Consider the following 25,860-nt stretch of genomic DNA (forward strand, 5'->3'; position numbering starts at 1 on the left):
AGCAATTACAGAATACCCCAGAAGACATGACAATGTAGCAAAAATAATACATCAACAGCTTGCCTTACAACATAAACTTACAAAACAACACATTCCCACATACAAGTATGCACCACAATATGTACTGGAGAACGATGAATACAAATTGTACTGGAACAGAACCATTATAACAGATAAAACAACACCACATAACAAACCTGACATCATACTCACCAATAAAAAGAAGAAATTAACACAACTAATCAAAATATCCATACTCAATACAACAAATATACAAAAGAAAATAGGAGAAAAAATTGAAAAGTACATCCAACTGGCTGAGGAAGTCAAGGACATGTGGCATCAGGATAAAGTTGACATTATACCAATTATACTGTCAACTACAGGAGTCATACCACACAATATCCACCAGTACATGAATGCAATACAGCTACATCCAAACTTATATATACAACTACAGAAACCCGTAATTATTGATACATGTTCAATTACCCGAAAGTTCCTAAATGCAATATAACATATACCGTACAGTTAAAAGGAAGTCACGCTTGATCAAGGTCCGCGTCACTTTCCATTTTTGACCAGACATAACGTCTGAGAAAAGAAATAAATAAATAATAATAATAATAATAATAATAATAATAATAATAATAATAATAATAATAATGGGCCTCTGGTATGTTCTGCCAGTCATTAAAGGCAATGAAAAGAACAAACCACTAATAGGGCTAACCCCCCTTTTAGTGTGATTAGTTGGTTCAGGACAGAACTAAAGAAGCCTCGGACAAGCGCCGTCATGGTCGGGGACGACGCTTGAACCCTATGCCCGCCCACAGTGGTAACGACACTGCTAGCCAACTGGAAAATGATTTAAATCCAAATAGAGGTGTTTTGCAGGATATGCTTCCTGCAACCACCCTAGAAGGAAAACAAAGACAGAGGATGAGATGGTCAGATGAAGTTAATCGACACCTCATGTTCTGTTATTACCAAGCAACAAACCTAGGAACCAACACAACTGGATACAGATCACAAGTATACACAACATTTATTACCAGATACCCATAATTAAAATTTTCAACAGAACGACTAGCTGATCAGATCCATGTAATAATAAAAAATAACAGGATACCCCAGTCAGAATTAGAAAACATCAAACAACAAGTACAACAAATACTGGAACAAAATAATGTGCAATCAGAAGAAGAAGAAAATACAGTAATGGACTCAAACATCCCAGAGCAAACAAAGAACAACACGCATCAATTAAACAATCAGAGGAAAACGAAATCTTAGGACAGCCACCAGAACAAGCACAAATAGAACACGAAGTGACACACATGTTAGATATAGAAGAATAATTTTAGCTGATATATATATATATATATATATATATATATATATATATATATATATATATATATATATATAATACAAAGACACAAATACAGACATTAGACCATTCTTGCATAGACCGCCAAATAACCCCCAAGTTGAAACAACAATAAAAACTATCAACACAATCATACACAACAAAATAAATGAAAACTCAACTATGGAAGAGTTACAATTACTGGTTTATATAGGAGCACTCACTACACTAAATATACACACTAGGCAGAGATCAGAACCAACCAACACACACAAGAAACCCACAAAACCAGCATGGCAACACAGGCTACAGATCAGAATAGAAAAACTGAGAAGAGACATCAGACAGCTAACAATTTATAAGAAATTAAATGTCAGAAAAAAAACGAAAAAGGTTAGGTAAAATCTCACAACAAGAAGCGATAGAGCAATTAGATGAAAAGAAGCAGAAATTACAAGCATTGGCCAAACAACTTAGAAGATACAAAAAAAGTGAAAATAGAAGGAAACAAAACCAAACATTCAACACAAACCAAAAGAAATTTTACCAGACAATAGATAACACACACATTAAAATAGACAATCCACCAAACATAACAGACATGGAACACTTCTGGAGCAACATATGTCAAACCCGGTACAACATAACAGGCATGCATGGTGGATACAAGCAGAAACAGACACATACAAGATAGTACCACAAATGCTTGAAGTGATAATTTTGCAACATGAAGTCACCCAAGCAATTAATTCTACTCACAATTGGAAAGCCCCTGGAAAAGATAAAATAGCAAATTTCTGGCTAAAGAAGTTCACCTCAACACATTCGCATCTAACTAAATTATTTAACATATATCTAAAAACAAAGATGATGTGACTTACCAAATGAAAGTGCTGGCAGGTCGACACACACACACACACACACACACACACACACACACACACACACACACACACACACACACTCTCTCTCTCTCTCTCTCTCTCTCTCTCTCTCTCTCTCTCTCTCTCTCTCTCACTCACTCTGTGTGTATGTGTGTCTGTCGACCTGCCAGCACTTTCATTTGGTAAGTCTTTGGCAAGTCACATCATCTTTGTTTTTAGATATATTTTTCCTACGTGGAATGTTTCCTTCTATTATAAATTATTTAACAGTTACATTGCAGACCCATACACATTCCCTGATACACTTACACAAGGAATAACTTCTCTGAAACCTAAAGATCAAGTAGAGACAGCAAACCCAGCAAAATATCACCCCATAACACGCCTACCAACAATATACAAAATATTAACTTCAGTCATTACGCAGAAATTAATGACGCATACAACACAGAACAAAATTATAAATGAAGAACAAAAAGGCTGCTGCGAAGGACCACGAGGATGTAAAGAGCAACTGATAACAGATGCCGAGGTGACATATCAAGCTAAAACTAAACAAAGGTCGCTACACTACGCATACATTGATTACCAAAAAGCTTTTGATAGTGTACCCCACTCATGATTACTACAGATATTGGAAATATACAAAGTAGACCAGAAATTGATACAGTTCCTAAACATAGTAATGAAAATTTGGAAAACCACACTTAATATCCAGACAAATTTAAATAATATCACATCACAGCCAATACAGATTAAGCGTGGAATATACCAAGGAGACTCACTAAGTCCTTTCTGGTTCTGCCTTGCTCTGAACCCACTATCCAACATGCTAAATAATACAAATTATGGATACAATATTACTGGAACATACCAACACAAAATCACACATTTGCTATACATGGATGATCTAAAACTACTGGCAGCAACAAATCAACAACTCAACCAATTACTAAAGATAACAGAAGTATTCAGCAATGATATAAATATGGCTTTTGGAACAGACAAATGTAAGAAAAATAGCACAGTCAAGGGAAAACACACTAAACAAGAAGATTACATACTGGATAACCACAGCGACTGCATAGAAGCGATGGAAAAAACAGATGCCTATAAATATCTAAGATACAGACAAAAAATAGGAATAGATAATACAAATATTAAAGAAGAACTAAAAGAAAAATATAGACAAAGACGAACAAAACTACTGAAAACAGAATTGACAGCAAGAAACAAGACAAAAGCTATAAATACTTATAAATGATGACTAATGACAACCTCAGCTGCTGACAGGTGTTGTTGATCTACCTCAATGTGGACAGCTGAAAATGTGTGCCCCGACTGGGACTCGAACCCAAGATCTCTCGCTTACATGGCAGACGCTCTATCCATCTGAGCCACCGAAGACACAGGTGAATAGCGCGACTGCAGGGACTTATCCCTTGCATGCCTCCTGTGAGACTCACATTCCCAACTGTCCACAATTCTACACATGTATTTTACCTTATAGACATTTGCCCACCCACTCATTACTCACAGGAAGCGTGCAAGGGATAAGTCCCGGCAGTCATGCTATTCATCTGTGTCCTCAGTGGCTCAGATGGATAGAGCATCTGCCATGTAAGCAGGAAATCCCGGGTTCGAGTCCCGGTTGGGCCACACATTTTCAGCTGTCCACATCGAAATATACCAACACCACCTGTTGGCAGCTGAGGTTGTCAGTTAGTCGTCATCATTTATTCCAGGGGAAAGCAGCATGGTCATCAACAGTAACTGCTCTTTCGAGAACAAGTTACTGTCTTTGTATATAAATACTTATGCTATACCAATATTGACCTATTCATTTGGAGTAGTGAAATGGAGTAACGCAGAACTAGAAGCACTCAATACACTTACACGATCACAATGCCACAAATATAGAATACATCACATACATTCAGCAACAGAAACATTCACAGTAAGCCGAAAGGAAGGAGGAAGCGGATTTATCGACATAAAAAACCTACTTATGGACATTTAGACAATTTAAGAAAATTCTTTATAGAACAAGCAGAAACTAGCAAAATACACAAAGCAATCACTCATATAAATACATCGGCTACACCATTGCAATTTCATAACCACTTCTACAACCCTTGAGATCACATAACATCAACAGATACGAAGAAAGTAAATTGGAAAAAGAAAACACTACATGGCAAGCACCCGTATCATCTAACACAGCCACACATCGATCAAGACGCATCCAACACACGGCTAAGGAAAGGCAATATGTACAGTGAGACAGAAGGATTCACGATTGCAATACAGGATCGAACAATAAACACCAGATATTACAGCAAGAGTATTATTAAAGATCCCAATACCACAACAGATAAATGCAGACTTTGCAAACAACAAATAGAAACTGTAGATCACATCACAAGCGGATGTACAATACAAGCAAATACAGAATACCCCAGAAGACATGACAATGTAGCAAAAATAATACATCAACACCTTGCCATACAACGTAAACTAATAAAACAACACGTTCCCACATACAAGTATGCACCACAAAATGTAATGGAGAATGATGAATTCAAATTATACTGGAACAGAACCATTATAACAGATAAAACAACACCACAAAACAAACCTGACATCATACTCACCAATAAAAATAAGAAATTAACACAACTAATCGAAATATCTATACCCAATACAACAAATATACAGAAGAAAACCGGAGAAAAAAATTGAAAAATACATCCAACTGTCTGAGGAAGTCAAGCACATGTGGCATCAGGATAAAGTTGACATTGTACCAATTATACTATCAACTACAGGAGTCATACCACACAATATCCACCAGTACATCAACGCAATACAGCTTCATCCAAACATATATATACAGAACTACAGAAATCTGTAATTATTGATACATGTTCAATTACCCAAAAGTTCCTAAATGCAATGTAACATATACCGTACAGTTAAAAGAAAGTCACGCTTGATCAAGGTCCGCGTCACTTTCCATTTTTAACCAGACATAACGTCTGAGAAAGGAGAAATAATAATTTATTATTATTATTATTATTATTATTATTATTATTATTATTATTTCCTTCACTTTCTCAGACGTTAAGTCCGGTTAAAAATGGAGTGACGCGGACCTTGATCAAGCGTCACTTCCTTTTAACTGTACGGTGTGTGTTATATTGCATTTAGGAACTTTCGGGTAATTGAACATGTATCAATAATTACGGATTTCTGTAGTTGTATGTATATGTTTGGATGTAGCTGTATTGCATTGATGTACTGGTGGATATTGTGTGGTATGACTCCTGTAGTTGATAGTATAATTGGTATGATGTCAACTGTATCCTGATGCCATATGTCTTTGACTTCCTCAGCCAGTTGGATGTATTTTTCAATTTTTTCTCCTGTTTTCTTTTGTATATTTGTTGTATTGGGTATGGATATTTCGATTAGTTGTGTTAATTTCTTCTTTTTATTGGTGAGTATGATGTCAGGTTTGTTATGTGGCGTTGTTTTATCTGTTATAATGGTTCTGTTCCAGTATAATTTGTATTCATCATTCTCCAGTACATTTTGTGGTGCATACTTGTATGTGGGAACGTGTTGTTTTATAAGTTTATGTTGGAAGGCAAGCTGTTGATGTATTATTTTTGCGACATTGTCATGTCTTCTGGGGTATTCTGTATTTGCTAGTATTGTACATCCGCTTGTGATGTGATCTACTGTTTCTATTTGTTGTTTACAAAGTCTGCATTTATCCGTTGTGGTATTGGGATCTTTAATAATTTGCTTGCTGTAATACCTGGTGTTTATTGTTTGATCCTGTATTGCAATCATGAATCCTTCTGTCTCACTGTATATATTGCCTTTTCTTAGCCATGTGTTGGATGCGTCTTGATCGATGTGTGGCTGTGTTAGATGATACGGGTGCTTGCCATGAAGTGTTTTCTTTTTCCAATTTACTTTCTTCGTATCTGTTGATGTTATGTGATCTAAAGGGTTGTAGTAGTGGTTATGAAATTGCAGTGGTGTAGCCGATGCATTTATATGAGTGATTGCCATGTGTATTTTGCTAGTTTCTGCTCGTTCTAGAAAGAATTTTCTTAAATTGTCTACCTGTCCATAATGTAGGTTTTTTATGTCGATAAATCCCCTTCCTCCTTCCTTTCTGCTTAATGTGAATCTTTCTGTTGCTGAATGTATGTGATGTATTCTATATTTGTGGCATTGTGATTGTGTAAGTGTATTGAGTGCTTCTAGGTGTGTGTTACTCCATTTCACTACTCCAAATGAATAGGTCAATATTGGTATGGCATAAGTATTTATAGCTTTTGTCTTGTTTCTTGCTGTCAATTCTGTTTTCAGAATTTTTGTTAGTCTTTGTCTATATTTTTCTTTTAGTTCTTCTTTAATATTTGTATTATCTATTCCTATTTTTTGCCTGTATCCTAGATATTTACAGGCATCTGTTTTTTCCATCGCTTCTATGCAGTCCCTGTGGTTATCCAATATGTAATCTTCTTGTTTAGTGTGTTTTCCCTTGACTATGCTATTTTTCTTACATTTGTCTGTTCCAAAAGCCATACTTATATCATTGCTGAATCCTTCTGTTATCTTTAGTAATTGGTTGAGTTGTTGATTTGTTGCTGCCAGTAGTTTTAGATCATCCATGTATAGCAAATGTGTGATTTTGTGTGGGTATGTTCCAGTAATATTGTATCCATAATTTGTATTATTTAGCATGTTGGATAGTGGGTTCAGAGCAAGGCAGAACCAGAAAGGACTTAGTGAGTCTCCTTGGTATATTCCACGCTTAATCTGTATTGGCTGTGATGTGATATTATTTGAATTTGTTTGGATATTAAGTGTGGTTTTCCAATTTTTCATTACTATGTTTAGGAACTGTATCAATTTAGGATCTACTTTGTATATTTCCAATATTTGTAGTAACCATGAGTGGGGTACACTATCAAAAGCTTTTTGGTAATCAATGTATGCGTAGTGTAGCGACCTTTGTTTAGTTTTAGCTTGATATGTCACCTCTGCATCTATTATCAGTTGCTCTTTACATCCTCGTGCTCCTTTGCAACAGCCTTTTTGTTCTTCATTTATAATTTTGTTCTGTGTTGTTTGTGTCATTAATTTCTGTTTAATGACTGAAGTTAATATTTTGTATATTGTTGGTAGGCATGTTATGTGGCAATATTTAGCTGGGTTCGCTGTGTCTGCTTGATCTTTAGGTTTCAGATATGTTATTCCGTGTTATTATTATTATTATTATTATTATAGATGTAATACTAAAATAACTGTTTGGAGAGAGAAAATAAACCTATTTTGTAAAAACAGTGCATTGGAAGATCAATCCCGCATCATGCAGATATGTAGTAGCCAGTTGCATTACTGACATCAAGCAACAGTATCTGAACTAGTTACTTTGTGAGTTTTCAGTTTTGTTTTGTTTTGCTTTAGGGCACAAAAAACAACTCAGGTCATATGCACCCAAGTCAGAACTATAGAAAACGAATACAGAGGGGAGTTAAGTGATTATATGTCAGTCCCAATTGACAGAAGAGAAGATAGCTAAAAACAGGCACGTGGGAAAAAGGCTAAAAAAGAACAGAGGTCCAAAACTAAAAATTAAATGTCCTTCACCACATTGATTCAGCAGATAAAATGTAAAACGCGGTTGACAGCCCGCTTGTCATTCGCTAAAATGGCTGATGAATCAGATGGCAAACCCAAGCTGGAAAGAAAATGGTTAGAAAAAGGGCAGTCCATCAGGAAGTGACGGACAGTTAAAATTTGGGCACAATATATACTAAGTGGTGGGGTAGTGCCACTTAGCAAATGATGATGGCTAAAAAGGCAGTGCCCAATATGCAGCCAAGTTAACCTCCTCCCAGCAGGAGGGCCGAGAGGTGGTCATCAGAGGCACTGGGTGAGGCTTAATAAGCCAAAGCTTATTCCCATGAAGGTAGGACCACTGACAATGCCAAAGGGACATCACCTCCTGACATGTCAATGCAGAGTTCGTCAGAGGGAATATAGGCACTCGCAGGCTGAGGTACGAGGCCTGCAGCCATGGCAGCAGCATCAGTAGCCTCGTTTCCTGGCAGACCGACATGACCAGGAAATCACTGAAACACGACACTGGTTCCACCAAGAGTGGTCAAGTGACAATTTTCCTGGACCCGCTGCACTAACGGATGAGCAGTGTACAGAGCGCATAGACTTTGAAGGGCACTGAGTGAGTCTGAGCACAGGACACAATTGAAAAGCCTGTGTCGCCAGATATACTCCATGGCCTGAATCAGGGCAAAGAGCTCGGCTGTAAATACTGAGGAGTGTGCTGGAAGCTGATATCAAAAGAAACGGGTGACAATAATGAAGGCACACCCGACCCCATGGTCAGCCCAAGAGCCATCAGTGTATACAAAGGTTCTATCGCAAAGTTCCAGGCAAATGTCCTGAAACTGAAGGTGATAGACCAAGGCTGGAGTAGTGTCCTTAGGAAGCAAATGAAGGCCAAGGTTAACACTGGCTGCTTCACAAAGCCAAGGTGGTGAAGGGTTCACATCCACTGGGAATGTTGCAGGTAGTGTGAAGTTACTCTGCTGTAAGAAGTGTCCAAAGCGGACTCTAGGAGGCAACAGAAGAGGGACAAGCCCCATACTCACGATCAAAGGAATCATCAAAGATGGAGGCATATGAGAGGTGGACACACATGGCAGACAAACTGCATGCATATCTGCTGAGAAGAAAGCCATGGTGGTAACACAGTGGTAGTTCAGCAGCTTCAGCATACAGACTCTCAACCGGGCTAGGGTAAAAGGCACCCATGACCAAACAGATGCCACAATGGTGGATAGAGTTCAGCTGGTGTAAGAGGGATGGGTGTGCAGATGCATGAACAAACCACCCATAGTCGAGTTTCGAATGGGCAAGGGACCAGTACAAATGGAGAAGGGTGGCTTGAGCGGCACCCCATGAAGTACCATTGAGGGACCGCATACAGCGGGCTGCCAAGTAAGATACATGGGAGAACCAAGAGTGTTTCCTATCGAGCATGAGCCCCAGGAATTTTGTAGTTTCAACAAATGGAAGGGCAACAGGCCCAAAATGGAGAGATGGTGGAAGAAACCATTTGCGCCACCAGAAATTCATACAGATGATTTTGTCAGTGGAAAAGCAAAAGCCACTGTCGATGCTCCAGGAGTAAAGACAACCAAGACAGCACTGAAGACACCGCTCAGTGAGACATGTCTGTAGAGAATTGCAATAGATGGCAAAATTGTCAACAAAAAGGGAGCCGGAGATGCCCAACGGAAGACAGGCCATTATAGTGTTAATAGCGATAGCAAAGATTACAACTCCTGGATAAAGGTGTCCGACAAGGCAGAACCCACATGCACCTTGAAAACTCGGTCTTGTAAAAATGCCCAAACAAAACAGGGCAGATGCCCAAGGAAGCCCCACGTATAAAAAGTACAGAGGATACCAGTTCTCTACCAGGTGTCGTAGGCCTTCCCCAAATCGAAAAACACAGCTACAGTCTGGGATTTCTGCAGAAAACCATTCAGGACATAGATGGACAAAGTAACAAGATGGTCAACTGCAGAAAGCTGTGCTCTAAGTCCGTAAGTCCACACTGTGCATTCACTAGTGAATGGCGAGACTCTAGGCGCCACACCAGCCGGGCATGAATCATATGTTCCATCACCTCGCAAATGCAGCTGGTAAGAGAGATGGGGTGGTAGCTAGAAGGAAGGTTTTTGCCTTGACTGGGCTTTGGTATGGGTATGACAGTGGCTTCACACCAGCGTCCAGGAAATGGACTGGGATGGACTGGGATGGACTGGGATGGACTGGGATGGACTGGGATGGACTGGGATGGACTGGGATGGACTGGGATGGACTGGGATGGACTGGGATGGACTGGGATGGACTGGGATGGACTGGGATGGACTGGGATGGACTGGGATGGACTGGGATGGACTGGGATGGACTGGGATGGAAAGGGGGGAAAGGGGGGAAAGGGGGGAAAGGGGGGAAAGGGGGGAAAGGGGGGAAAGGGGGGAAAGGGGGGAAAGGGGGGAGACTGTTCGCTTATCAGTGACAGAATGCAGAACATTCCCAGTAATACCCCAGACAAGTTCCCCAAGGGAGGGGAAAAAGAATACTAAGAGAATAGACATGCAGGACAGAAGAGAAAAAATGCTGCAAAGGCTGGGGCCCCATGGTAGCCAAGCACAAACCCACCAAAGAGTGGCGAGCCCCCTGGGGGGTCAGTTTGACTTGGTGCACAACTGTGAGCAACCAGTCTTAAATGCTACATGATGCAATAGAGTACTCTGATTTATTTATGAGACCTGTTTTAACTCTTCTGTTTTGACTGTAACTGATGCCACCAGACATGGTGTGAGGAGTAGATTAGTGCATACACAGCAGATAGGGCATTCCTTGATGGAACACTGAATATAGTGCTTGCAACTTGCAAGAAACACCCAGTAGATCTTGATTGTATCTTTTCCTCAGCACAAATATACACTGCCAGGAAAAGTTAGTACATCCTTTTAGAGGTTTCCAGTTCACTCAAGATATATTGTTGCAACAGTGAATGTGGAGTACATGAAATATTACCTTTACAGATTTATAGCACTAGCACTTCTAAGGCACCTGATAACGATTCATGTTGAAACATCTCTATTAGTATATTGTGTAGCCTCCATGGGCAACAATGCAGGTGCTGACTGGCATCTAGCTGATCATACACAGATGGTGAATATTACTCATCACATCCAGTCCCACATGTGTTTAACTGGAGACAAGTCCAGAAATTGTCCTGGCCAGGGAAGTTGCTGCACACTTCACAGAGCATGTCGAGTTTCACAGGAAGTGTGTGGGTGAGCATTGGAACAACACATCACCTTCCTGTTGCAAGAATGGCAAAAGAACAGGCCCGACAACAATCTGCACATATCAAGTCCTGATTAGCATTTCCTCCAGACCATAAGGCCTGGGGTGGTGCAAGTGTGTCCTGGACAAATGCACTCAAGGAGACAGCACTACCAGGTCTATGTTGTATGTGTAGATGACAGTCACTTGCACACAGGCAGAATCTACTTTCATTGCTGAAGACCAGCGTGCACCATTCCATCTTCCAAGTGATCCTCTGATGGCACCAGTGAAGCCATGCATGTCGATGCTGTAGCATGAATAGAAGATGGGCTAGAGGAGTGCATGCCCATAGTTCCACTATTAATAACTGGCTTGCAACAGTTTGTGTGGACATCTCTGGGCTGTGGTGGCTGTACCGTCTGCCCCTGCTGACTTACAATACAGTGAACCCTAGCAGAGATCTGAGCTGCTTGAACATCCAGAACCTTGGCAACACGTGTGAGAATGTCCACATGATCACTGATAGCAGCATTGTTGCACAACAGAACTTCAATTTTTTGTAGCAATTCATCCAAAGTACCATCACTCCTCTTGGAAGGTCAGAAGTTGGTCCCTTTCAGATTTGCTCAGTTGGCTGTAGGAAACACAAATGCCTCCGTGCCATGGTTGCCTGCTTGCTTGCTTCACACGTTTGCTCCACACTGAGCCTTTTGGCTGTGAGCATTCCTGTTAACAGGCAGACACAGATGCTCTGGTAGCTGTGCCACTACAATATCTGCTGGTGGATGACACTGAAATCACTATCAGTGTATCTGTTACCCCATCTACATCTACATGGTTACTCTGCAATTCACAATTAAGTGCCTGGCAGAGGGTTCATCGAACCATTTTCGTACCACTACTATGCTACCATTCCACTCTTGAATGGAGTGTGGGAGAAAGGAACACCTAAAACCTTCTGTTCGAGCTCTGATTTCTCTTATTTTATTCTGATGATTATTCCTCCCTACGTAGGTAGGTATCAACAAAATATTTTCGCACTCTGAAGAGAAAGTTGGTGATTGAAATTTTGTAAATATATCTCGCTGCAAAGAAAACCGCCTTTGTTTCAGCGACTGCCACCCCAAGTCGCGTATCATATTGGTGACACTCTCACCCCTATTGCGCGATAACATGAAACAAGCTACCCTTCTTTGCACTTCTTTTATGTCCTCTGTCAATCCTACCTGGTAAGGATTCCAAATCACGCAGCAATATTCCAGCAGAGGATGGACAAGTGTAATGTAGGCTGTCTCTCTAGTGGGTTTGTTGCATCTTGTAAGTGTTCTGCCAACAAAGGGCAGTCTTTGATTCACCTTTCCCACAATATTATGTGCGTGGTCTATTCAATTTAAGTTTCTCATAATTGTAATTCCTAAGTATTTAGCTGAATTGAGAGCCCTTCGATTTGTGCAATTTATCCTATACCCAAAATTTATCAGATTCCTTTTAGTACCCATGTGGATGACCTCGTAATGTTATTTCCAAATTATACTCACTGTGCACAGACATCCATTTTGATATGACTGTCTTCTTGGGAGGACAGTGTAATTAGAGAATGTGTTAATGATTTACTTGACTCACGTGTACTTCTGTGTGTTAGATTCCCACACTAACAATCACGTTCTAGGACACCAACCAAGCACAGTATGTGGCTAACCAATCATCCATGTACAAATAGTAATAATCAAAACTCAGTCTGGCCATAAATCATAGATTATACAGCATCCGACTGCAAATGAAGTGTGTGATATGCAAACATCATGTAACCTGTATCACTGATAATAGCCTACTTTTTGACCACTTTTCCATCAGATTAGATTGAGGCACAGCTACCGATGTCAGATGTGTACAGGTAAATATGGTCAGACTTCAACAGCCAACATTAAATTAGTTTTACTAGCATATATTGAAATGTGCAAGTAAGCAAATTTCTACAACTGCTGCATAGAACAAAATGATTAAGTTGGTTAAGCTAAAGACTGCAAGTTGAAGACATTGAAATCCTAGAACTCGCCTCAATCATTCTTTTGCTTTTTGTATTATTTTGGTGACTGTTTCATTGGGTGTATCTCCTCTCTTGTATGATTGCAGTATGTATGGTACAGTACAAGTGTGGTGCTATGCATGGAAAAAATGATGAGGGGCACCATAAAAACAACACCAAAACAAAACCCTCATTATATATGTGCTTATCTTTCAAACTAGATAGTTATATGAAGTTATATTTCATTGGGTCATTTTAATCCATGTTTTTTTCTATATTAAACTGAAGTAAAATGTGATACCAGACTTTGAAATGATAGTGTAATTATACAAGTTGAAATTCACAGGTCATAAAAGAATGAGCACGAGATGAAACAACACTCCAAAACCACCACCTTCACCAGGCCTATAATTTCAGCAATGACAACTAGTGACAAATTTTTGGCTGTTGAAGTAGCCATAATATTCCATACAGTGAAGTGCAATTTAAGTTATAATAGTGCAGACTGTGGCGAGAAACTTAAGATAATTACTAGTTGACTAAGCTGTAGTAGGAAATACGTGCCTGTGAATGCACAAAGGCAGAAACAATAGTGAAAATGTTTCATTTCTTAAGAATGTTGACTGTGTAATTTTTCTTCAAGACCCTAGTAGTGACAATTTTTTCAGTTGCTACAGAGGCTTTGAATTTAAAAAATCAAAAATGTTCCCCATAATGGTTTAGTATTTTTGTCTCCTTGATATTAAAAATGAACTGTATTGAACAGGTGGATTAAAGTGCATGTGGGATTTATAGTCTGAGTAGGGCACAATTGGAAAATATGCTTCAAGTTTTGAAAACCTGTCATTTTCCATGGACAATGTCAAGTAAATTTTGGAAAACAGAACTCTGTAGTGAAGCTCTTACATGATGAAAATGATAGCACAATCAGTGCAAATAGCTGTAAGCTTATTTTACACAATGCTTGTAATCCATTAGATTTAGATATTGAGGTATATGCCCTAAAGATATTCAGTCACTTTTCTTCTTCAGCTAGATGGAGAGAGGAACCTTTTTTTTCTCATCTGTAGACAAATGGTCAGAATTCTGTTGCACATTACATTCATGCTAAATCATTTCAATGTTTCACAAATTATCCAGATTGTCTCCTTCCTCCCTGTGTAACCAGGGAAGTTAATTTCAATGTGCTACAAGAGGTTTTAAAATATTCTGAATTTGGTATAAATGAAGATTAACTGTACGTTGAGTTCTTTAGTGTAAGGAAAATTTTAAATGAGAAAGTCAACCTTGCTGGTAATGCTTGTCAGCACTGGCTGTTTGTGTTTTGCGATTCTAAATGCAAAGGATTTAGTGTACTGAAATAGAAAAAAAATCATGTTTTGAGTATTGCAGGATTGAATGCCCACACAAGGAGTTTTCAACTATGAACAATAAGTGGACTGATGTGAGACAGAAGTTCTGTTGAGCTCATTAAATGTGAACTGCAAATCTTAAAACATTAATTTAACTTGTTAAGAATTTTTCAGACATGCAAAAGGTAATAAGTTTCCTTCCAAATGCAAATCAGAGTGTAAATATTGGTAAACATGTTTGTGCATGCAAGTGTTTAATGTATTTTAAGTGAGAGAATGAGAATTCCACTGGTCTCATGAAAGTAAAAATTGTAGTGGCTGTGAAATTTTCCCTCTGCCTTTGGTGGTAGAACAATGATGCATTAAAAAGACTACATGTTTATGATGATGTAGACACAAATTGGGTATTTAACAATTATGACAAAGAAATTTGCTACTCACTATACAGCGGAGATGCTGAGTTACAGATAGGCACAAAACACACACACACACACACACACACACACACACACACACACACACACACACACACACACACACACCTGCAATCTCAGGCAACTGAAACCACACTGTGAGTAGCAGCACCAGTGCTGGATGTGAGTGGCTACTGGGTGCGAGTTAGGGGGCGGGGAGGGGGAGGGATAGTATGGTGGGGGTGGTCGACAGTGAATTGCTGCAGGTCAGACAGAGCAGGGCGGAGGTGGGGGAGGGGTGGGAGTAGAGGAAAAGGAGAGAAATAAAAGACTAGGTGTGGTGATGGAATGACAGCTGTGTAGTGCTGGAATGGGAACAGGGAAGGGGATGGATGGGTGAGGACGGTGACTAATGAAGGTTGAGGCCAAGAGGATTATGGAAACATTGGATGTATTGCAGGGAAAGTTACCACCTGCAGCAATTCAGCACTACACACCGGAAGCAGCTACTAGGGTAGCAGAGTACGTGTGGCGTGCACACGGGGGTTTTTTAGGTTAGAGGGACCCCCCCCTTGGGCGAAACGATAAAATACCTGACGGCTTACCAGAGAGGACATTATCATCGTTGATAAAGAACGTCCGTCCTCAGAGACCAAAAACAGGAAAAGTTAACGTAATATTGGTAAACTGCAGGAGTATCCAGGGCAAAGTTCCTGAATTAGTATCTCTTATTGAAGGAAATAGTGCGCATATAGTATTAGGAACGGAAAGTTGGTTAAAACCGGAAGTGAACAGTAACGAAATCCTAGACACAGAATGGAATATATACCGCAAGGATAGGATAAACGTCAATGGTGGAGGAGTATTTATAGCAGTAAAGAATTCAATAATATCCAGTGAAGTTATTAGCGAATGCGAATGTGAAATAATCTGGGTTAAGTTAAGTATCAAATGTGGGTCAGATATGATAGTCGGATGCTTCTATAGACCACCTGCATCAGCAACCGTAGTAGTTGAGCGCCTCAGAGAGAACCTGCAGAACGTCGTGAAGAAGTTTCGTGATCATACTATTGTAATAGGGGGAGACTTCAATCTACCAGGTATAGAATGGGATAGTCACACAATCAGAACTGGAGCCAGGGACAGAGACTCTTGTGACATTATCCTGACTGCCTTGTCCGAGAATTACTTCGAGCAGATAGTTAGAGAACCAACTCGTGAAGCTAACGTTTTAGACCTCATAGCAACAAATAGACCGGAACTTTTCGACTCCGTGAATGTAGAAGAGGGTATCAGTGATCATAAGTCAGTGGTTGCATCAATGACTACAAGTGTAATAAGAAATGCCAAGAAAGGAAGGAAAATATATTTGCTTAACAAGAGTCATAGGGCACAAATCGCAGAATATCTGAGTGACCACCATCAAACGTTCATTTCTGAGGAAGAGGATGTGGAACAAAAATGGAAAAAATTCAGGAACATCGTCCAGTACGCCTTAGATAAGTTCGTACCGACTAAGGACCAAAGCGAGGGGAAAGATCCACCGTGGTATAACAATCATGCACGAAAGGTACTACGGAAACAAAGAAAGCTTCATCATAGGTTTAAGATTAGTCGAATCATAGCTGATAAGGAAAAGCTGAACGAAGCGAAAAAGAGCGTAAAGAGAGCAATGAGGGAAGCATTCAACGAATTCGAACATAAAACATTGGCAAACAATCTAAACAAGAACCCTAAAAAGTTTTGGTCATATGTAAAATCGGTAAGCGGATCTAAATCCCCTATTCAGTCACTCGTTGACCACGATGGCACCGAAGAAAGGCAGAAATACTGAATTCAGTGTTCTGAAACTGTTTCACTGCGGCAAATCGTAACACGGTCCCTGACTTCAGCCGTCGCACGGACGCCAAAATGGAAAATATTGAAATAAACGATATCGGAATTGAAAAACAACTGCTATCACTTAGTAGCGGAAAAGCATCCGGACCAGACGAGGTACCCTTAAGATTCTACAGTGATTATGCTAAAGAACTTGCCCCCTTTCTATCAGCAATTTATCGTAGATCGCTGGAAGAACGTAAAGTACCTAGCGACTGGAAGAAAGCACAGGTCGTTCCCATTTTCAAGAAGGCTCATAAATCAGATGCGAATAATTATAGGCCTATTTCGCTTACGTCAATCTGTTGTAGAATAATGGAACATGTTTTGTGTTCTTGTATTATGACGTTCTTAGATAATACATGAACCATGGACCTTGCCGTTGGTGGGGAGGCTTGCGTGCCTCAGCGATACAGATAGCCGTACCGTAGGTGCAACCACAACGGAGGGGTATCTGTTGAGAGGCCAGACAAACGTGTGGTTCCTGAAGAGGGGCAGCAGCCTTTTTAGTAGTTGCAAGGGCAACAGTCTGGATGATTGACTGATCTGGCCTTGTAACAATAACCAAAACGGCCTTGCTGTGCTGGTACTGCGAACGGCTGAAAGCAAGGGGAAACTACAGCCGTAATTTTTCCCGAGGGCATGCAGCTTTACTGTATGATTACATGATGATGGCGTCCTCTTGGGTAAAATATTCCGGAGGTAAAATAGTCCCCCATTCGGATCTCCGGGCGGGGACTACTCAAGAGGATGTCGTTATCAGGAGAAAGAAAACTGGCGTTCTACGGATCGGAGCGTGGAATGTCAGATCCCTTAATCGGGCAGGTAGGTTAGAAAATTTAAAAAGGGAAATGGATAGGTTGAAGTTAGATATAGTGGGAATTAGTGAAGTTCGGTGGCAGGAGGAACAAGACTTCTGGTCAGGTGACTACAGGGTTATAAACACAAAATCAAATAGGGGTAATGCAGGAGTAGGTTTAATAATGAATAGGAAAATAGGAATGCGGGTAAGCTACTACAAACAGCATAGTGAACGTATTGTTGTGGCCAAGATAGATACGAAGCCCACGCCTACTACAGTAGTACAAGTTTATATGCCAACTAGCTCTGCAGATGACGAAGAAATTGAAGAAATGTATGATGAAATAAAAGAAATTATTCAGATTGTGAAGGGAAACGAAAATTTAATAGTCATGGGTGACTGGAATTCGAGTGTAGGAAAAGGGAGAGAAGGAAACATAGTAGGTGAATATGGATTGGGGGACAGAAATGAAAGAGGAAGCCGCCTGGTCGAATTTTGCACAGAGCACAACATAATCATAACTAACACTTGGTTTAAGAATCATGAAAGAAGGTTGTATACATGGAAGATCCCTGGAGATACTAAAAGGTATCAGATTATATAATGGTAAGACAGAGATTTAGGAACCAGGTTTTAAATTGTAAGACATTTCCAGGGGCAGATGTGGACTCTGACCACAATCTATTGGTTATGACCTGTAGATTAAAACTGAAGAAACTGCAAAAAGGTGGGAATTTAAGGAGATGGGACCTGGGTAAACTAAAAGAACCAGAGGTTGTACAGAGATTCAGGGAGAGCATAAGGGAGCAATTGACAGGAATGGGGGAAATAAATACAGTAGAAGAAGAATGGGTAGCTTTGAGGGATGAAGTAGTGAAGGCAGCAGAGGATCAAGTAGGTAAAAAGACGAGGGCTAGTAGAAATCCTTGGGTAACAGAAGAAATATTGAATTTAATTGATGAAAGGAGAAAATATAAAAATGCAGTAAGTGAAACAGGCAAAAAGGAATACAAACGTCTCAAAAATGAGATCGACAGGAAGTGCAAAATGGCTAAGCAGGGATGGCTAGAGGACAAATGTAAGGATGTAGAGGCCTATCTCACTAGGGGTAAGATAGATACCGCCTACAGGAAAATTAAAGAGACCTTTGGAGATAAGAGAACGACTTGTATGAATATCAAGAGCTCAGATGGAAACCCAATTCTAAGCAAAGAAGGGAAAGCAGAAAGGTGGAAGGAGTATATAGAGGGTCTATACATGGGCGATGTACTTGAGGACAATATTATGGAAACAGAAGAGGATGTAGATGAAGATGAAATGGGAGATATGATATTGCGTGAAGAGTTTGACAGAGCACTGAAAGACCTGAGTCGAAACAAGGCCCCCGGAGTAGACAATATTCCATTGGAACTACTGACGGCCGTGGGAGAGCCAGTCCTGACAAAACTCTACCATCTGGTGAGCAAGATGTATGAAACAGGCAAAATACCCTCAGACTTCAAGAAGAATATAATAATTCCAATCCCAAAGAAAGCAGGTGTTGACAGATGTGAAAATTACCGAACTATCAGCTTAATAAGTCACAGCTGCAAAATACTAACACGAATTCTTTACAGACGAATGGAAAAACTAGTAGAAGCCAACCTCGGGGAAGATCAGTTTGGATTCCGTAGAAACACTGGAACACGTGAGGCAATACTGACCTTACGACTTATCTTAGAAGAAAGATTAAGGAAAGGCAAACCTACGTTTCTAGCATTTGTAGACTTAGAGAAAGCTTTTGACAATGTTGACTGGAATACTCTCTTTCAAATTCTAAAGGTGGCAGGGGTAAAATACAGGGAGCGAAATGCTATTTACAATTTGTACAGAAACCAGATGGCAGTTATAAGAGTCGAGGGACATGAAAGGGAAGCAGTGGTTGGGAAGGGAGTAAGACAGGGTTGTAGCCTCTCCGATGTTGTTCAATCTGTATATTGAGCAAGCAGTAAAGGAAACAAAAGAAAAATTCGGAGTAGGTATTAAAATTCATGGAGAAGAAATAAAAACTTTGAGGTTAGCCGATGACATTGTAATTCTGTCAGAGACAGCAAAGGACTTGGAAGAGCAGTTGAATGGAATGGACAGTGTCTTGAAAGGAGGATATAAGATGAACATCAACAAAAGCAAAACAAGGATAATGGAATGTACTCTAATTAAGTCGGGTGATGCTAAGGGAATTAGATTAGGAAATGAGGCAATTAAAGTAGTAAAGGAGTTTTGCTATTTGGGGAGCAAAATAACTGATGATGGTCGAAGTAGAGAGGATATAAAATGTAGGCTGGCAATGGCAAGGAAAGCGTTTCTGAAGAAGAGAAATTTGTTAACATCCAGTATTGATTTAAGTGTCAGGAAGTCATTTCTGAAAGTATTCGTATGGAGTGTAGCCATGTATGGAAGTGAAACATGGACGATAAATAGTTTGGACAAAAAGAGAATAGAAGCTTTCGAAATGTGGTGCTACAGAAGAATGCTGAAGATTAGATGGGTAGATCACATAACTAATGAGGAAGTATTGAATAGGATTGGGGAGAAGAGAAGTTTGTGGCACAACTTGACCAGAAGAAGGGATCGGTTGGTAGGACATGTTCTGAGGCATCAAGGGATCACCAATTTAGTATTGGAGGGCAGCGTGGAGGGTAAAAATCGTAGAGGGAGACCAAGAGATGAATACACTAAGCAGATTCAGAAGGATGTAGGTTGCAGTAGGCACTGGGAGATGAAAAAGCTTGCACAGGATAGAGTAGCATGGAGAGCTGCATCAAACCAGTCTCAGGACTGAAGACCACAACAACAACAACAGATAATACAAATCTCCTTCATCATATCCAACATGGATTCCGCAAACAGAGATCATGTGAAACTCAGCTCGCCCTATTTGCCCAAGAAATTCACAGTGCCGTAGACACTGGCGAGCAGATTGATGCCGTATTCCTGGACTTCAGGAAGGCATTTGATACGGTTCCGCACTTACGTTTAGTGAAAAAAATACGAGCTTACGGAATATCGGACCAGGTTTGTGATTGGATTCAGGATTTCCTAGAAGAAAGAACACAACATGTCATTCTTAACGGTTCAAAATCTGCAGATGTAGAGGTAATTTCGGGAGTACCGCAGGGAAGCGTGATAGGACCTTTATTGTTTACAATATACATAAATGACTTAGTTGACAACATCGGTAGCTCCGTGAGGCTATTTGCAGATGACACGGTTGTCTACAAGAAAGTAGCAACATCAGAAGACTCGTACGTACTCCAGGAGGACCTGCAGAGGATTAATGCATGGTGCGACAGCTGGCAGCTTTCCCTAAACGTAGATAAATGTAATATAATGCGCATGCATAGGGGCAGAAATCCATTCCAGTACGATTATGCCATAGGTGGTAAATCATTGGAAGCGGTAACGACCGTAAAATACTTAGGAGTTACTATCCGGAGCGATCTGAAGTGGAATGATCACATAAAACAAATAGTGGGAAAAGCAGGCGCCAGGTTGAGATTCATAGGAAGAATTCTAAGAAAATGTGACTCATCGACGAAAGAAGTAGCTTACAAAACGCTTGTTCGTCCGATTCTTGAGTATTGCTCATCAGTATGGGACCCTTACCAGGTTGGATTAATAGAAGAGATAGACATGATCCAGCGAAAAGCAGCGCGATTCGTCATGGGGACATTTAGTCAGCGCGAGAGCGTTACGGAGATGCTGAACAAGCTCCAGTGGCGGACACTTCAAGAAAGGCGTTACGCAATACGGAGAGGTTTATTATCGAAATTACGAGAGAGCACATTCCGGGAAGAGATGGGCAACATATTACTACCGCCCACATATATCTCGCGTAATGATCACAACGAAAAGATCCGATAAATTAGAGCAAATACGGAGACTTACAAGCAGTCGTTCTTCCCACGCACAATTCGTGAATGGAACAGGGAAGGGGGGATCAGATAGTGGTACAATAAGTACCCTCCGCCACACACCGTAAGGTGGCTCGCGGAGTATAGATGTAGATGTAGATTCAGAAAAGCTGGTGTTGGTGGGGAGGATCCATATGGCACAGGCTGTGAAGCAGTCATTGAAATGAAGGATATCATGTTTGGCAGCACGTTCAGCAACAGGGTAATCCACTTGTTTCTTGGCCACAGTTTGTCAGTGGCCAATCATGCAGACAACTTGTTAGTTGTCATGCCTACATAGAATGCAGCACAGTGATCGCAGTTTAGCTTGTAGACTACATTACTGGTTTCACAGGTAGTCCTGCCTATGACGGGACAGGTGATGTTAGTGATAGGACTGGAGTAGGTAGTGGTTGGAGGATGTATGGGACAGGTCTTGCATCTAGGTCTATTACAGGGGTATAAGCCATGGGATAAGGTGGTACAAAACAATCCCCCGTGCCTTATCTTTCCGGTCTCCCACCAACACCACCACCACCACCACCACCACCACCACCACCACCACCACCACCACCACCACCACAAGTCCCACCGTCTGGCCACAGAGGAGCATTCCCTCGTGACTCAGTACTACCCAGGATTGGAGCGACTGAATTACATTCTCCTCCAGGGTTTCAACTATCTCTCATCATGCCTTGAAATGAGGAATGTCCTGCCCACTATCTTTCCCACCCCTCCCACAGTGGTATTCCGCCATCCACCAAACCTACATGATATACTCCTCCATCCTTACGCAACCTCCACTCCCAATCAGTTACCTCATGGCTCATACCCCTGTAATATGACCTAGATGCAAGACCTGTTTCATACATCCTCCTACCACCACCTACTCCAGTCCGGTCACTAACATCACCTATCCCATCAAAGGCAGGGCTACCTGTGAAACCAGTCTCGTGATTTACAAGCTAAGCTGCAACCACTGTGCTGCATTCTATGTAGGCATGACAACCAACAAGCTGGCTGTCCACATGAACGGCCAACAACAAACTGTGGCCAAAAAACAAGTAGACCATCCTGTTGCTGAACACGCTGCCAAACATGATACCCCTCATCTCAATGACTGCTTCACAGCCTGTGCCATATGGATCCTTCCCACCAACACCAGCTCTTCTGAACTGTGCAGGTGGGAACTTTCCCTGCAATACATCCTACATTCCCGTAACCCTCATGGCCTCAACCTTCATTAGTCACTGTCCTCACCCATCCAGCCCCCTCCCTGTACCCATTCCAGCACTACACAGACGTCATTCCACCAACACACCCAGTCATTTTGTTTCTCCCCTTTTCCTCTACTCCTCCTCCCCAGCTCTCCCCTGACCTCTGTCTGACCTGCAGCCTTTCACCCCCACCATACTATCCCTCCCCCTCCCCACCCCAGGCTCCTTCTTACCCCCACCAAGTCACCACTCCCATCATGCACTGGTGCTGCTGCTCACAGTGTGGTTTCAATTGCCTGAGACTGCAGTCGTGTGTGTGAGTTGCGTTTGCGTGAGTGTACGCATATGCATTGTAACATTGATGAAGGCCTTAATGGCTGAAAGATTTAATTGTGAGACTTTTTTGTTGTGCCTATTTGCGACTCTGCGTCTCCTCTACATGGTGAGTAGCAAATTCCCTTCTTATAATTCTTACATTCCATCATGGATTTTCCAATGTTTGATTTTTGCAACTGTAATATTTTACAGCTATATGATACAAGGGAACTTCAAAAAGTAGATAACCACATCATCATCCCACACTAAGATCAGTGACCCATCAAGAGTAGTCATTTTCAGGGGAGAATACATATTCTGGGTTCCCTGTCTACAGTTTTGCTGTTGAACAGGTAATAGATGCATCGTAGTATGATTCACCATGAAATTCTGGCATACGTGGATGAAGTGCAATATCACAGCCAGCAGTACAGAAATTGTACAAGCAGTTTAACCAAGGCCACATAAATATGGTTGATGGTGATCAGGGAGGAAGGACATCAACATTGACCACAGACCACTATGTCAAGGTGTACAAGTGCAGGGGAGGAGGAGGTGGTGATTGTTGCATTCCACTTATGATGAGAATGTACAGGTGGATGAGTGATCAGGATTTCAAAATGGGTATCAAGGGCCGATGTTAAATGGTATAACAGAAAACTTGGCCAAATAATGGTAATATACTGCGGTGTATAGGACAAGAGGTGCACCTAGCAAGGAAATTACCAGGTGCAGACCAGTCTAGGAGGATGAAAAACTAAAGAAGTGGTTAACAGAAGGGGAGGCAGTTTGTTTAAGTCCTGTTTGTGGCCAGTCATGGTGTGCAGAGACAGATGCTCTTCCTCCCAAGAAACACATCTGTTCTAGTCGAGGTCTGGATCACAATAGATAAGCAACTGCGTTCTGCTCTGCAGAATCTTTGAGAGTCCACACATGTGACCTGCCTAGCACAAATGATATTGGCTACACTGCTGGCATGAATTCACCAGCAATTTCAACAGAGGGCTGAAAGTGTGTGCGTGTTAGCAGCTTTAACCAGCAGAACTACCGTGATCCTGAAAGCCAGGCACCTCATGTCCGTAGACATACTCAAATTTGCTGTGGGTGATGGTAGCTTTTGATGTAAAATTTTTAAACCAATTCCCTAAAATATTTCTTAACTTGCTGCCACACTGTACACAGGCAATCAAAGAAATGATTGCAGTGATCACATACTTCCAATGACAAAGACATTCACACAGTGGATAGCAGATCTGTAATGGACCCATAACCAAGGAATTGATTTTTATCACCAAGAAACCGAATGGTTGCTATAATATATCTACTGTTGTTTACAGATACCTTGTGACTATATTGAAATATAATGACATGTACCTGTCTCTCTCGGAGGTATTGTGCAGCATGTTACTTTTCCTGCTGCAGTAGTGTGCAACTTACATTTTAAGTTCTGTCATAGGTTAACGTTATAAAGGAGAAGCATGGATGCATATCACTAAAATATCATAATGAATAGGGAACTGAAGAGATAGCTTTTATCCAGCAGTTACAAGGTGTGATGGATAATTTACTATTTCATACCAGTTATGACTTATCACTCATGATTGGACAGATTATATGAAGATATCAGTTTTAAAATACAACAGCAGGAACACTGGAGACACTTTACAGTTGAACAAAAGATGCTTAAATGTCATCGTAATGATTCACATCTCAGAAATAATTACTGAGAATTTCTTTAGCAATTCACTATTTCAGACAATTTTGCTTTAAGTACTGTAGATAATGTATGAATGACAGTAGTACGTTATTTTGAGGGCTACTACTGGGAATCTTTCTTACATATTTGTTGACAAAGATTTTATCCATCCTACCGTCATTTTGATTGTGGTGAATTATAGATTTCATGTCTGTGACTGAAGATTTCTTGCTCAAGTTAGACATGAGCAATACAGCTGAAGACACACTTATTTCATTGATTTGATGATCTGCATTTGCACACTTTTTATAAGGTACCCTGTCAGTAATGACAGTTAACATCATGCTGTTGAAGTGACAGTAGCTAGAAATACTTGGGGTTAATTACCTGCGACCACCGCGACGGCAGACCTCCCAGTCATAGGCACACCAGGCAGCGTAGGCAAGTGCAATGTAGCGCAGGCGTGTATACAGGACTAAGTAGACTAGCAACAGCCATGACATTAAGCCGCCAAATGGCAGAATCACAATCCACATTAGAGCTGCCAATGTCTGCAGGCGCCGCTCCAGTGGCACGAACAATGGTGCAAACTTTATTCCCAGCAGCTCCATCCTGCAGCAATGAAAAGTTGACATTTATGATATGGAATCACAAAAATGATCTTTCACTGGCTCATGCCTACTGATTCTCCTTGAAATGGGGCTGACTCAACCAGAATTACATGTAGATACAGAGGGAGGGAGGGAGGTTTAATGAAATGTTAGGTACATGCATGTATTTCTTTCTATGCTTGCCTTCTTGTGATTTTGGCATTGTCATGTGGTCCTGAGAAGATAGTTGTATTCTGAATGCTGTTAAGAGTTTTTCCTTTTTTTTTAATTATTTGTCATCATTGCCAAAGTTAATAATGTGAGAAATATAAACAAGTACTGCATATGTCATTGTTGTAAGCAGTATATAACCAAGAGTTTTCATATGGAAAACCATACTGATATTGAAAAACTGAACTGCGATTGTATTTAACAAGTGATATTGGATATATGTGTGTATAACT

At 40.7% G+C, this 25,860-nt stretch overlaps 1 protein-coding gene across 2 annotated transcripts in view; it reads right to left on the reverse strand.

Annotated features, from left to right (window-relative positions):
- LOC124612742 (2-acylglycerol O-acyltransferase 2-like) overlaps positions 1–25,860 on the reverse strand; it is a 116,213-nt gene that overhangs the window by 26,878 nt on the left and 63,475 nt on the right. For both annotated transcript variants that reach the window (XM_047141124.1, XM_047141125.1), the window contains exon 2: positions 25,194–25,418. In XM_047141124.1, coding sequence (XP_046997080.1) covers positions 25,194–25,417 — 224 coding nt within the window. In that variant the 5' untranslated portion in view covers position 25,418. The remainder of the gene's footprint in view (positions 1–25,193; positions 25,419–25,860) is intronic.

The sequence above is a fragment of the Schistocerca americana genome, chromosome 4 (genome assembly GCF_021461395.2).
Source record: "Schistocerca americana isolate TAMUIC-IGC-003095 chromosome 4, iqSchAmer2.1, whole genome shotgun sequence".
NCBI lineage: Eukaryota > Metazoa > Arthropoda > Insecta > Orthoptera > Acrididae > Schistocerca > Schistocerca americana.